Source organism: Pseudorasbora parva, chromosome 3, assembly GCF_024679245.1.
Source record: "Pseudorasbora parva isolate DD20220531a chromosome 3, ASM2467924v1, whole genome shotgun sequence".
Classification (NCBI taxonomy): domain Eukaryota; kingdom Metazoa; phylum Chordata; class Actinopteri; order Cypriniformes; family Gobionidae; genus Pseudorasbora; species Pseudorasbora parva.
Window position 1 is genome coordinate 1271244 of NC_090174.1, and position 14587 is coordinate 1285830.

The 14587-nt window shown below is 45.6% G+C and overlaps 1 protein-coding gene across 1 annotated transcript in view; it reads right to left on the reverse strand.

The window, feature by feature from the left end:
* nup214 (nucleoporin 214) overlaps positions 1 to 14587 on the reverse strand; it is a 153016-nt gene that overhangs the window by 18632 nt on the left and 119797 nt on the right. Inside the window, exons 25-29 of the mRNA XM_067437547.1 lie at positions 7853 to 7919; positions 7693 to 7771; positions 6839 to 6911; positions 6627 to 6679; positions 1784 to 3475 (exon numbers count right to left, since the gene is read on the reverse strand). Coding sequence (XP_067293648.1) covers positions 1784 to 3475; positions 6627 to 6679; positions 6839 to 6911; positions 7693 to 7771; positions 7853 to 7919 — 1964 coding nt within the window. The remainder of the gene's footprint in view (positions 1 to 1783; positions 3476 to 6626; positions 6680 to 6838; positions 6912 to 7692; positions 7772 to 7852; positions 7920 to 14587) is intronic.

Here is a 14587-nt window from a genome sequence, read left to right on the forward strand (position 1 = left end):
ATGAATCAATACGCTGATTCATAACCGTTCAAACTTTTATTTGAGGAACACAGAAGAGAAGCCAATGCTGAATAAAGTCGTAGTTTTTGTTATTTTTGGACCCAAATGTATTTTCGATGCCTCAAGAGACTCTAATTAACCCACTCTATTGTGACTCCCAGCAGGTGAGAACTGCAAAACTTTAGAGGTCGTTTTCTCTCTTTTAAACTTTTCTAAATGCCTACAATAAAATGGCCACAACTTCTCCAAATATTATTAGATTGCCATGTGTTACACATCGTTGGAAAGCTTGAAGACTACACTTTCAGAATCTGTGAATAACTCAAAATGCCCCAGAACCGACTTGTGTTCCTACTTTCTGTGACTGGTTACATATGCAGTCTAAGGTGAACCGAACCATCATATTTGCATAATTTTAATCAGCACATTCTTTAGCGGCTCTAAAGAAGCAGACCATAAACAGGTGTGAATGGGGGGGGGTCGGAGGTCAGGGATTCAGCTGTTTATAATATGGAAGTCGCAGGAATTGGAGCAATCCCGCCCTAAAGACACACCCGAGACTGCTGCACATTCCTCTGATCCATAACTACACACCCCATGCTCAGGACACGCCTGTAAACACACACGCTTGATAAGTGCATCTCCAGACTAGACCAAAAGTAGCTCTCAGTCGATATAATTGGCAATATATTTGGCCGATATGGTTTTCTGATTGGCCGATGTGCCAGACTTTTATTTTGAGAGGTGGCGTCTGATCCATAGACTGTAAAAAAAATAAAAAAAATGGACAGTGTCCGTGACGTCGTAAAGTTGGGTTTAGCTGGGCGTCGCCATCTTGGCAGCACGTCACACCCGGATAACAAAATTGGCAAAGAGGCAGGATGTGGGCGGAGCTTAGGTGATGTGATGACTAACAGACAGCAGACAAATGGCAATCCACCTGTCACTCAGTGGCCACACCCTTAATTATGCAGAACTTTAAGGCGTTATATAATGTAAACGAATGAGTTATAAAAAAAATCAGCCCTCTCACAATTGTCATGAAGAGGAGAATTAGCCGTTTAGACCAAAACCACAATTTGTCCCAGACTGTAAACATGTTTTATTCTGCTGTAAAGTTGGGCATTTTAACATGAGGCTCCTTCTGGAGTCTGAATTAGATATTTTCACCACAATTCACACACGTATGGGCTCACGCTGAGGACACAAAAAAATGGTAAGATTGTGCCTCTTGCTGACGCCATAATGGAACAAAACATGAAATTCCCATTGACAACAATGCATTTTTCAGCCTTTTTGCCTAAAATCCTAAAATGTGTTTAATTGTTGCAGTTAGTCTGACACTCCCAGCCAGTCTTTTTGTCTTTGTGCTTGGCCCTGGTATTGCTGCTTGCAGCTATATTTTATTTAGTTATCGTCTCGAATTCATTCTTAATTAGTAATTTTTGTCTTGTTTCTAGTCTAAATATCTAAAAATTCTAAAAAGTAAGACGACATTTTATGTTTTGTTGAAAATAAAATCAAAACGAAACAAGTTTTTGCTTAAAACAAGCAAAATGATCTGCCAATGGGGTGTGAAAAATAACCTTGTTTCTGATTGAAATCTTGTTTCTTGTTTCCGTCCCAAACAGAAATAAGATTTCTCTCTCTCCATTGTAAAAAATACTAAATAAGAAGAGCATTTTTGTGTAGTGCATGCATCACTTCACATCCTACTCTCTCTTTTATCTAGATTTGTGTAAACAAGCCACATTGGCCAGTGTGTTTTTGTAAAAAAACCCACCTGATGGTTGTCCAAAACCGAACCCAGAGGACGCCGTGGTGGTGTTGCTGCCAAACATGGATCCCTGGCCAAAGCCTGAGCTGGGCTGTCCGAAACCAGGAGCGGTGTTTTGGGGAAAGAGCCCGGTGCTAGTGCTAGCTGCGGAGCTTGTGGCGCTAGCTCCGAAGGAGAAGGAACTGGCACTGTTGGTGTTAGCGGCTCCGAAAAGACCTCCTCCACCTCCCCCTCCGCCCGCCGATGTGGTGGCGGTCGCAGCCGGCTGGCCAAACCCAGAACTTCCGCTAAACGCAGCCTGACCAAAAGTGAAGCCGCTAGCAGAGCCAGAGCCTGCAGGCTGGCCGAATCCAGGAGTTGCATTCTGTACGAAGGCAAGTTTGCCGAAGCCAGAGGGTGGAGAACTGCCGGAAAACGTGGTAGATCCGAATGCTGCTGATGGTTGTCCGAAGGCAGGGGTAGGAGCTGTGGATGTGGTGGATGAGGCCACAGTAGTGGCGAAACTAACCGCTCCGAGACTTTCATTGGTGGTTGATGGCGGGGCAAAGATTGAGCCTGGTTTGTCGGATGTTGGGGATGAAGCTGATGGAGTCCCTTGAGGTGCTGTGTTGGAGCTCTCAATGGTGGGATCTGCCGCAGGAGTCTCGGATGGTGGAGTAACTGATGGAGTATGTGTGGGCGAAACTTCAAGGGTTGGAAGAGTTAGAGGAGGCTTGGTTGTCTCGGCATCAGTGACCGATACGACTGGAGCACTTGTAGGCGGTTTAGGACTGGGATCTGGAGGCTCAACATTCGCTGACTCGGGCGTAGGAAGAGGCTTTGCTGGAAGAGTTTCTTGTAGAGGAGCGCGTAGAAGACTGCCGAAAGAGGTGGCCACTGGGGAAAAAGTTGAGGTGGGGACAGGAGAAAAAGATGTTGTTGAGGTGGGGACTGGAGAAAAAGATGTTGTTGAGGTGGGGACTGGAGAAAAAGATGTTGTTGAAGTGGGGACTGGAGAAAAAGATGTTGTTGAAGTGGGGACTGGAGAAAAAGATGTAGTTGAGGTGGAAACTGGAGAAAAAGACGTTGTTGAAGTGGGGACTGGAGAAAAAGACGTTGTTGAAGTGGGGACGGGAGAAAAAGACGTAGTTGAGGTGACCACTGGAGAAAAAGACATAGTTGAGGTGGTGACTGGAGAAAAAGACGTAATTGAGGTGGTGACTGGAGAAAAAGACATACTTGAGGGAATGCTAAAAGTCGGGTTTATTGATGGAGCCGCTCCCTCCTGTGGTTTAATGAGCCCTTGAGGCGTAGCCATTTTCGGAGGCTCTGTTGTTGCGCTTGGTAACTCCGTCGCACCTACGGTTTCTGCAGGCTTGATTTGCGCAGAAGTGAATGTGAATCCTGTCGAACCATTGCCAGGCGGTCCGAAGGCAAAACTCAGGGCGGTCTTGGGGGCGTCCTTCGCTTCTTCGCTTTGGCCCACTCTTAAGCCAGAAAAGCAGCCAAGAGTTTCTCCAGTTATCCCTGGGGCTTTGGGAGCTTGAGAGGGTTTTGGCGGCTCAGGAGTAGGTGTAGAGGAGCTCACGCTCGGGGACGGAGAGGACAGCTTCGGGGTGAAGGAGAAAGGCTCCTCGGACCCCACTGGGCCAAATGGCGTCTTTGCTCCTGCACTGCTTGCAAAAGAGAACTTGCCTGGCGGGCCAGAACTCTTCGCTACTTGTAGAATTAGAAGAGAGAAAGAGAAAGAAAGAGGAATTTAGTAAGAAAGGTCTGACCAAGAAATATGGCTTGTTAATGTTGATATATGGTAACTAATTCCATCCATCCACCCCATTTATCCATCCACCATCCAGCTACCTAGCCCATCCTCCCATCCATCCACCCACCTACCCATCCATCCATCCACTCATACATCCCTCCATCTACAGTGAGGAAAATAGGTATTTGAACATCCTGCTATTTTGCAGCTTTATTTAAGTGAGAGAATTAATCTAAAATAAAAAATCCAGAAATAACATTGTATGATTTTGTAACTATTTATTTTTATGATACAGTTGAAAATAAGTATTTGAACACCTGAGAAAATCAATGTTAATATTTGGTAAAGTAGCCTTTGTTTGCAATTACAGAGGTCAAGCGTTTCCTGTTTGTTTTTCTCCAGGTTTGCACACATTGCAGGAGGGATTTTGGCCCACTCCTCCACACAGATCTTCTCTAGATCAGTCAGGTTCCTGGCCTGTCGATGAGAAATACGGAGTTTGAGCTCCCTCCAAAGATTTTCTACTGGGTTTAGGTCTGGAGACGGGCTAGGCCACGCTAGAACCTTGATATGCTTCTTACAGAGCCACTCCTTGGTTATCCTGGCTGTGCTTTGGGTCATTGTCATGTTGGAAGACCCAGCCCCGACCCATCTTCAATGCTCTAACTGAGGGAAGGAGATTGTTCCCGAAAATCTTGCAATACATGGCCCCAGTCATCCTCTCCTTAATATAGTGCAGTCGCCCTGTCCCATGTGCAGAAAAACACCCACAAAGCATGATGCTGCCACCCCCTGCTTCACAGTAGGGATGGTGTTTTTGGGATGGTACTCATCCTTCTTCCTCCAAACAAGTTTAGTGGAATTATGACCAAAAAGTTCTGTTTTGGTCTCATCTGACCACATGACTTTCTCTGGATCATCCAAATGGTCATTGGCAAACTTAAGACAGGCCTGGACATGTGCTGGTTTAAGCAGGGGAACCTTCCGTGCCATGCATGAATTCAAACCATGACGTCTTAGTGTATTACCAACAGTACCCTTGGAAGCGGTGGTCCCAGCTCTTTTCAGGTCATTGGCCAGCTCCTCCCCTGTAGTTCTGGGCTGATTTCTCACCTTTCTTAGGATCATTGAGACCTCACGAGGTGAGATCTGGCATGGAGCCCCAGTCCGAGGGAGATTGACAGTCACGTTTAGCTTCTTCCATTTTCTAATGATTGCTCCAACAGTGGATCTTTTTTCACCAAGCTGCTTGGCAATTTCCCCGGAGCCCTTTCCAGCCTTGTGGAGGTGTACAATTTTGTCTATGGTGTCTTTAGACAGCTCTTTGGTCTTGGCCATGTTAATAGTTGGATTCTTACTGATTGTATGGGGTGGACAGGTGTCTTTATGCCGCTAACGACCTCAAACAGATGCATCTTGTTTAGGACAATAAAGGGACATGAGGTGGACATTTAAAAGGCAGACTAACAGATCTTTGAGGGTCAGAATTCTAGCTGATAGACAGGAGTTCAAATACTTATTTGCAGCTGTATCATACAAATAAATAGTTAAAAAATCATACATTGTGATTTCTAGATATTTTTTTTTAGATTATGTCCCTTACAGTGGTCATGCACCCATGATGACAATTTCAGACCCCTTCATGATTTCCAAGTGGGAGAACTTGCGAAATAGCAGGGTGTTCAAATACTTATTTTCCTCACTGTACCTGTCCATCCATCCATCCATCCATCCATCCATCCATCCAACTACCCACCCACCCATCCATCCTTGCATTCACCCATCCACCCACCTAACCATCCATCCACCCACCCATGCATTCACCCATCCACCCAACTACCCACCCACCTAACCACCCATCATCCACCCATGCATTCACCCCTCCACCCAACTACCCACCCATCCATCCATCCACCCACCTAACCATCCAGCCATCCAACCATGCATTCACCCATCCACCCAACTACCCATCCATCCATCCATCCACCCACCTAACCATCCATCCACCCATGCATTCACCCATCCACCCAACTACCCACCCATTTATCCATCCATCCACCCGTCCATCTATCCACCCACCTAACATCCATCCATCCATCCATCCATCCACCCATCCACCCACCTAACCATCCATCCATCCACCCATCCAACTACCCACCCATCATCAATCCACCCACCTAACCATCCATCCATCCACCCATGCATTCACCCATCCACCCAACTACCCATCCATCCATCCATCCATCCATTCACCCATCCATCCATCTATCCATGCATTCACCCATCCACCCAACTACCCATCCATCCATCCATCCATTCACCCATCCATCCATCTATCCATGCATTCACAAATCCATCCACCTAACCATCCATCCATCCATCCACCCACCCAACTACCCACCCATCATCAATCCACCCACCTAACCATCCATCCATCCACCCATGCATTCACCCATCCACCCAACTACCCATCCATCCATCCATCCAACTACCCATCCATCCATCCATCCACCCACCTAACCATCCATCCACCCATGCATTCACCCATCCACCCAACTACCCATCCATCCATCCATCCATCCATCCACCCACCTAACCATCCATCCACCCATGCATTCACCCATCCACCCAACTACCCACCCATTTATCCATCCATCCACCCGTCCATCTATCCACCCACCTAACATCCATCCATCCATCCACCCATCCACCCACCTAACCATCCATCCATCCACCCACCCAACTACCCACCCATCATCAATCCACCCACCTAACCATCCATCCATCCACCCATGCATTCACCCATCCACCCAACTACCCATCCATCCATCCATTCACCCATCCATCCATCTATCCATGCATTCACCCATCCACCCACCTAACCATCCATCCATCTATCGACCCACCTAACCATCCATCATCAATCCACCCACCTAACCATCCATCCATCCACCCATGCATTCACCCATCCACCCAACTACCCATCCATCCATCCATCCATTCACCCATCCATCCATCTATCCATGCATTCACCCATCCACCCACCTAACCATCCATCCATCCATCCATCCCCCCCCCCCATCCAAATCAAACACACGGAGACGGTACCTTGAGTGTTGTTGGTGTCCTGGGACTGAGGTGAGAAACCGAACCCAGCTGACCTGTGAAACAGCGCTCATGTTTAAATGCAATCAAATATAAAAAGACATTAGACATCATATTAGTGTTGCTGAAGAGAAACTGAAATATGGAGTCACTTCAGGCAAGACTAATAACAGGAAGATCTATATAGAGGTGGAGGATGTGTAATAATAACTTACGCTGCAGAAAACGAGAAGCCCTTTGAGTTCTTCTCACTGACACATGAAGACGCATCCGGTTTAGCAGCTCCACCTGAACCAACACACACAAATTCATACTTTTATTCAGCATTGAATGATCAAAAGCAACAGTAAAAACCTTTATAATGAGCAGAGGTGGACAAAGTACACAACTTCACTACTTGAGTAAAAGTACTGCTGGTCAAATATTACTCCGTTACAAGTGAAAGTTGTAAAAACAGATTTAGTACAGAAGTATTTTTTTGTAGAAGTACTTCAGCATCAAAAGTAAATTTCCTTTTTTATGTCAACGCATCATTTTATTATTGTTGTTTAAATGCACATTATGCCATCATGATGATTTAAGCCAGTCAGTGATGCTCCATCCGACATAACTTAAGACATAATCAACTTTATTTATGTGAATATTCGCCAAAATGAACATTTTGACATCTGTTTTTTCCCATTTCGCTATAAACTGATTAGTGTTATAGGCAGCTCAATAAATGCTGTGAAATCATTGAACTTCACGAGACTCTACAAGAGTGATTCCTGAAAGGCTTTCTGCAAAAACCCAAACACCTTTTAAAGAAGAAAAAAATCATCACTGACTTTCAAAGCTGCGACAGAAACGACTTTCCACTTCGAGGACCTTGATGGAAATGTAGTGGACTAAAAAGGATGATATTTGTCTTTCAAATTTAGCAAGGTTAAAGTTACAAGTTGCCAGAAAAAATAATACTCAAGTAAAGTACTGTACAGATACTCAAAAGTGTACTTAAGTACAGTACTCGAGTAAATGAGCTGAGTTACGGTCCACCTCTGATAATGAGTGAGTGTGAACTCGGACCTACCAAACACAAAGCTAGATGACGTGGTCTGGGCCGGACCTGCCAGCGGCACTGGGATCTTTAGCGCTCCCTGAAAGGAAGTCTGCAAAAGAAAACAAGGGTTACACCAAACGACAATTGGTTAAACAGTAGTTTTCTTCAGTGCAGATCATTAGGGACTCACTTTACTGGCCTCCACCGTAGCCAGAACCTGCTGGACCACCTGAGCCGCCGGTGCTGGAACAGACGCGCTACGGACACACAAAACAGGAGCTTTACTCATCAAGACAACACTTAGGACAACCTCTAGTCATTTGAGCGCTCTCTGCTCAGTGGAAAACAACAATTAAAGGAACTGTATGTAATAAATGCATTTCAATTAACCATAAAATGGCCCTGATATGTCACTAGACATTAAGACATCATGTTAATTTCAAACACTTCTATCACTGACAACAGTAGTCCGGCCAGGATATTGTCATTATAAAGTTGTTGTTGCAGACCTAAACTGATGTTGATGATGTCATGTGTTTTGGTCTGAAGCTCCGCCCTCCAACTAATCGACCAATCACGAAGTCAGCAGTGTTTCGGGTTGCCAGATGTGCTCTAGGTAGCACAGCTGAAGATCTACAAATGTTCTTGCTGGAGCCAGTGGAGCGTGTCAAAGTAAAATCCACATGGATGGAGGACCCAAGGTTTCCCAGCAGAACATTCCCCAAAGCATCACACTGCCTCCGCCGGCTCGCCTTCTTCCCATAGTGCATCCTGGGGCCATGTGTTCCCCAGGTAAGCCACACACACACACACACACCCGGCCATCCACTTGATGTAAAAGAACACGTGATTCCTCAGACCAGGCCACCTTCTTCCATTGCTCCGTGGTCCAGTTCTGATGCTCACGTGCCACTGTTGGTGCTTTCGGCGGGGTCAGGGGTCAGAGGTCACCCTGACTGGTCCATACGCCTCAAACTGAGCAGCTCTGTGTATTCTGACAGCTTTCTATCAGAACCAGCATTAACTTCTGGAGCAGTTTGCTACTAATACTAAGAATAATTATTGTTTGCTTCATCAATAAATTGTATGAATCCTTGCCAAACCGCATGGATGCAGTCCTTCAAGCTCATGGAAGTCATACAAGATATTACATTTAGATCTCACAGCACCACAACTTAATTTGCTGACATATTTTTGTATTTGCTGTAAATTTGTTCAATTTCTGTATAGGCGACAAAACTTTTGTCTTGCCAAAATTTGACCTTTCTGTCTTGATTAAATGATAAATATTTTTTGTGTGAAAATTATTTATTTCAGTGCATTAAACATCCTTTGGGAGGGTTTTAGCTTTTCATATGAGCTATTTTTAACACCAATTAATTAATTAAAAGTCAGGTTAATATCAGGTATTTCTAGAAAATAGATAAGCGACAAGACTTTTGTCAGGGACTGTACATCTGAGTATCATCGGCATAACAATGAAACGATATGCCATATTTTCTGAGAATGTTCCTCAACGGAAGCAGGTTTAAAGAGCAGGTATTATTAAAATGTAATTTTTTAAAGGAATATCACAATATTTGTTTTGTTATTTAAACAGTAAACCTGTTTTGCAGCATTTTTATTATAAATACAAATGTATAATATAAAAGAAACAATTTAATTTGATAATTTTTTTCCATTGTGTATGAAATGTGCTACATAAATAAACTTGCTTTGCCTTGCCTATATGTGTGTGTGTGTGCGGATATATGTGTTTTTGTGTGTGCGCGCATATGTGTCTGCGTGTATGTGCCCGCGCATGTATGTGTTTGTGTGTGAGTGTGCGTGAATGTATATGTGTGCGTGCACGCATCTGTGTATGTGTGTGTAAAGCCCATGTTTACAGATGAATGTCTGTGTTGGGTATGCTGGGATACATCTGAGAAACGGCTGAATATATACAAAATCGAGGTCTGAGTGTGTGTGTGTGTGTGTGCGTGTGTGTGATGCAGCACAGGACGATCGAGCGGAAAGAGCTCAGGACACACATCAGACACACACAGAAGAGAGCAGGCCGAGCGGCGACGGTCATGTGAGGATGAAGAGCAGAAACTGGAGCAGAGGAAGAGGAGAGATGTGCTCTGATAAACAGCACTGACCTCATTACAGCGGTCACCTGACCTCTGCACAAACCAAACGAACACTCGTTCTGCATCAGTATGATCAATACAGACAGGAAGACACACACACACACACGTCTGGTTCACTATCTTTTTAGGGACTCTCCATAGCATAGAGGTAAAGGTTTTTATACTGTACAAACCGTACATTCTATCCCCCTACACTGCTCCTGACCCTAAACCTACCCATCACACACACACACACACACTGACCCTAAACCTACCCATCACACACACACACACACCTACCCATCACAGGAAACATTCTGCATTTTTACTTTCTCAAAAAAAAACTCATCCTGTATGATTTATAAGCCTTTTGAAAAGTGGGGACCGCTGACTGTGAGTGGGTATGTGTGTTACTGTGTGTATGCGTGTGTATGCATGTGTGTGTGTGTGTGGCTGTCTCAGACAGAGCAGCTCGAGCGTTAATAATGCACGTGTCTGGGTTAAAGTTGCATGGGGGACACTGTCTTGAGCATTCACACACAGATGAGGCGTCTCGCGTGTAACACAACGCCCAGAAACACACACACACACACACACACACACACACACACACACACACACACACACACACACACACACACACACACACACACACACACACACACACACACACACACACACACACACACACACACACACACACACACACACACACGTCAGGACTTCAGGGCAGGAAGTGATGTAACACCACCACAAACTCTTACATCCTGCAACAACTCTACAGTTCACACCAACAACCAGAACAATAACTACAAAAACTGCTTACTAACGATAGCTATAAGAATAAATGATAACTATAACGTTAACTATATAATAAGGTGATTTGTGATTGGCTGTTGATGCCCTGAGTCAAACAAACCCACCCTCATGTTTCTATCCAAAGATACCCCTTTGATCTCCTTCAATGGAAGTGTATGGACCGTGTTGCTAGGGAGCTCTAAATGGTTGCTAGGGTGTGTCTTAATAGTTTCACAATGATCCTGGATTAGTGATTGGTTGTCGGAGTAAATTGATACTAATTTAAAGGCCCGCTGAAATCAAAATTGAAGTTTAGCTTTTAGTATGACTGTGTTAGCCTTAAAGTTATGAATAAGCTGGTGTGTGCGCCAAATCAACGACTAAATTTGCATTTAGGAGATATAAGCATTCAAAACTTAGTCTCTTACTTCCGTTAAAACAAATCTCAGATTTTGATGACATCACAGACTTCATCTTCTCATCAAATCTTCCGTCCAATCAAAATGCTCTCTAGAATCTAAAGCCCCGCCCCCTACGCTGCTGAAGAAATCGTTCAGTTGTTCACACATTTAGCAATTTCCACATGAACAGCACAGAGCACACTATATATGCGATAGGAAACGATTCAGTGTAAATATGCTTTCATTTGAGGCGAATGAAGTCTGTTTTCACGTTAGTTTCACGCACCGCTAGCCTGGATGCCAGCCAAACTTAGCCCCACCCACAACATTTTTAGGTCAGGTGGTTCGGTCTGGACTCGATCGATAGAGGAGTAATTATCTTCGAACAGAATCTGACCAATGAGATCATCAGGGCGGGCTTTAGCCGATGACTGACAGATGATCAACAGAAACTGACCAATGAGATCATCAGGGCGGGCTTTAGCCGATGACGGACAGATGATCAACAGACCAATGAGATCATCAGGGCGGGCTTTAGCCGATGACGGACAGATGATCAACAGACCAATGAGATCATCAGGGCGGGCTTTAGACGATGATGGACAGATGATCAACAGTAACTGACCAATGAGATCATCAGGGCGGGCTTTAGCCGATGACGGACAGATGATCAACAGAAACTGACCAATGAGATCATCAGGGCGGGCTTTAGCCGATGACGGACAGATGATCAACAGAAACTGACCAATGAGATCATCAGGGCGGGCTTTAGCCGATGACGGACAGATGATCAACAGACCAATGAGATCATCAGGGCGGGCTTTAGCCGATGACGGACAGATGATCAACGAAACTGACCAATGAGATCATTAGGGCGGGCTTTAGCCAATGACGGACAGATGATCAACAGAAACTGACCAATGAGATCATCAGGGCGGGCTTTAGCCGATGACGGACAGATGATCAACAGAAACTGACCAATGAGATCATCAGGGCGGGATTTAGCCGATGATGGACAGATGATCAACAGAAACTGACCAATGAGATCATCAGGGCGGGCTTTAGTCGATGACGGACAGATGATCAACAGAAACTGACCAATGAGATCATCAGGGCGGGCTTTAGCCGATGACGGACAGATGATCAACAGAAACTGACCAATGAGATCATCAGGGCGGGCTTTAGACGATGAGGGACAGATGATCAACAGACCAATGAGATCATCAGGGCGGGCTTTAGATGATGACGGACAGATGATCAACAGAAACTGACCAATGAGATCATCAGGGCGGGCTTTAGCCGATGACGGACAGATGATCAACAGACCAATGAGATCATCAGGGCGGGCTTTAGACGATGACGGACAGATGATCAACAGACCAATGAGATCATCAGGGCGGGCTTTAGACGATGATGGACAGATGATCAACAGTAACTGACCAATGAGATCATCAGGGCGGGCTTTAGACGATGACGGACAGATGATCAACAGAAACTGACCAATGAGATCATCAGGGCGGGCTTTAGACGATGACGGACAGATGATCAACAGACCAATGAGATCATCAGGGCGGGCTTTAGACGATGATGGACAGATGATCAACAGAAACTGACCAATGAGATCATCAGGGCGGGATTTAGCCGATGATGGACAGATGATCAACAGAAACTGACCAATGAGATCATCAGGGCGGGCTTTAGACGATGACGGACAGATGATCAACAGAAACTGACCAATGAGATTATCAGGGCGGGCTTTAGACGATGACGGACAGATGATCAACAGACCAATGAGATTATCAGGGCGGGCTTTAGACGATGATGGACAGATGATCAACAGTAACTGACCAATGAGATCATCAGGGCGGGCTTTAGCCGATGACGGACAGATGATCAACAGAAACTGACCAATGAGATCATCAGGGCGGGCTTTAGCCGATGATGGACAGATGATCAACAGACCAATGAGATCATCAGGGCGGGCTTTAGCCGATGACGGACAGATGATCAACAGACCAATGAGATCATCAGGGCGGGCTTTAGACGATGATGGACAGATGATCAACAGTAACTGACCAATGAGATCATCAGGGCGGGCTTTAGCCGATGACGGACAGATGATCAACAGAAACTGACCAATGAGATCATCAGGGCGGGATTTAGCCGATGATGGACGGATGATCAACAGAAACTGACCAATGAGATCATCAGGGCGGGCTTTAGCCGATGACGGACAGATGATCAACAGAAACTGACCAATGAGATCATCAGGACGGGCTTTAGCCGATGACAGACAGATGATCAACAGAAACTGACCAATGAGATCATCAGGGCGGGTTTTAGACGATGACGGACAGATGATCAACAGAAACTGACCAATGAGATCATCAGGGCGGGCTTTAGCCGATGACGGACAGATGATCAACAGAAACTGACCAATGAGATCATCCGGGCGGGCTTTAGCCGATGATGGACAGATGATCAACAGAAACTGACCAATGAGATTATCAGGGCGGGCTTTAGCCGATGACTGACAGATGATCAATAGAAACTGACCAATGAGATCATCAGGGCGGGCTTTAGCCGATGACGGACAGATGATCAACAGAAACTGACCAATGAGATCATCAGGGCGGGCTTTAGACGATGACGGACAGATGATCAACAGAAACTGACCAATGAGATCATCAGGGCGGGCTTTAGCCGACGACGGACAGATGATCAACAGACCAATGAGATCATCAGGGCGGGCTTTAGCCGATGACGGACAGATGATCAACAGAAACTGACCAATGAGATCATCAGGGTGGGCTTTAGCTGATGACGGACAGATGATCAACAGAAACTGACCAATGAGATCATCAGGGCGGGCTTTAGCCGATGACGGACAGATGATCAACAGAAACTGACCAATGAGATCATCAGGGCGGGCTTTAGCCGATGACGGACAGATGATCAACAGAAACTGACCAATGAGATCATCAGGGCGGGCTTTAGCCGATGACGGACAGATGATCAACAGAAACTGACCGATGAGATCATCAGGGCGGGCTTTAGCCGATGACGGACAGATGATCAACAGAAACTGACCGATGAGATCATCAGGGCGGGCTTTAGCCGATGACGGACAGATGATCAACAGAAACTGACCAATGAGATCATCAGGGCGGGCTTTAGCCGATGACGGACAGATGATCAACAGAAACTGACCAATGAGATCATCAGGGCGGGCTTTAGCCGATGACGGACAGATGATCAACAGAAACTGACCAATGAGATCATCAGGGCGGGCTTTAGCCGATGACGGACAGATGATCAACAGAAACTGACCAATGAGATCATCAGGGCGGGCTTTAGCCGATGACGGACAGATGATCAACAGTAACTGACCAATGAGATCATCAGGGCGGGCTTTAGCCGATGACGGACAGATGATCAACAGAAACTGACCAATGAGATCATCAGGGCGGGCTTTAGCTGATGACGGACAGATGATCAACAGTAACTGACCAATGAGATCATCAGGGCGGGCTTTAGCCGATGACGGACAGATGATCAACAGAAACTGACCAATGAGATCATCAGGGCGGGCTTTAGCCGATGACGGACAGATGA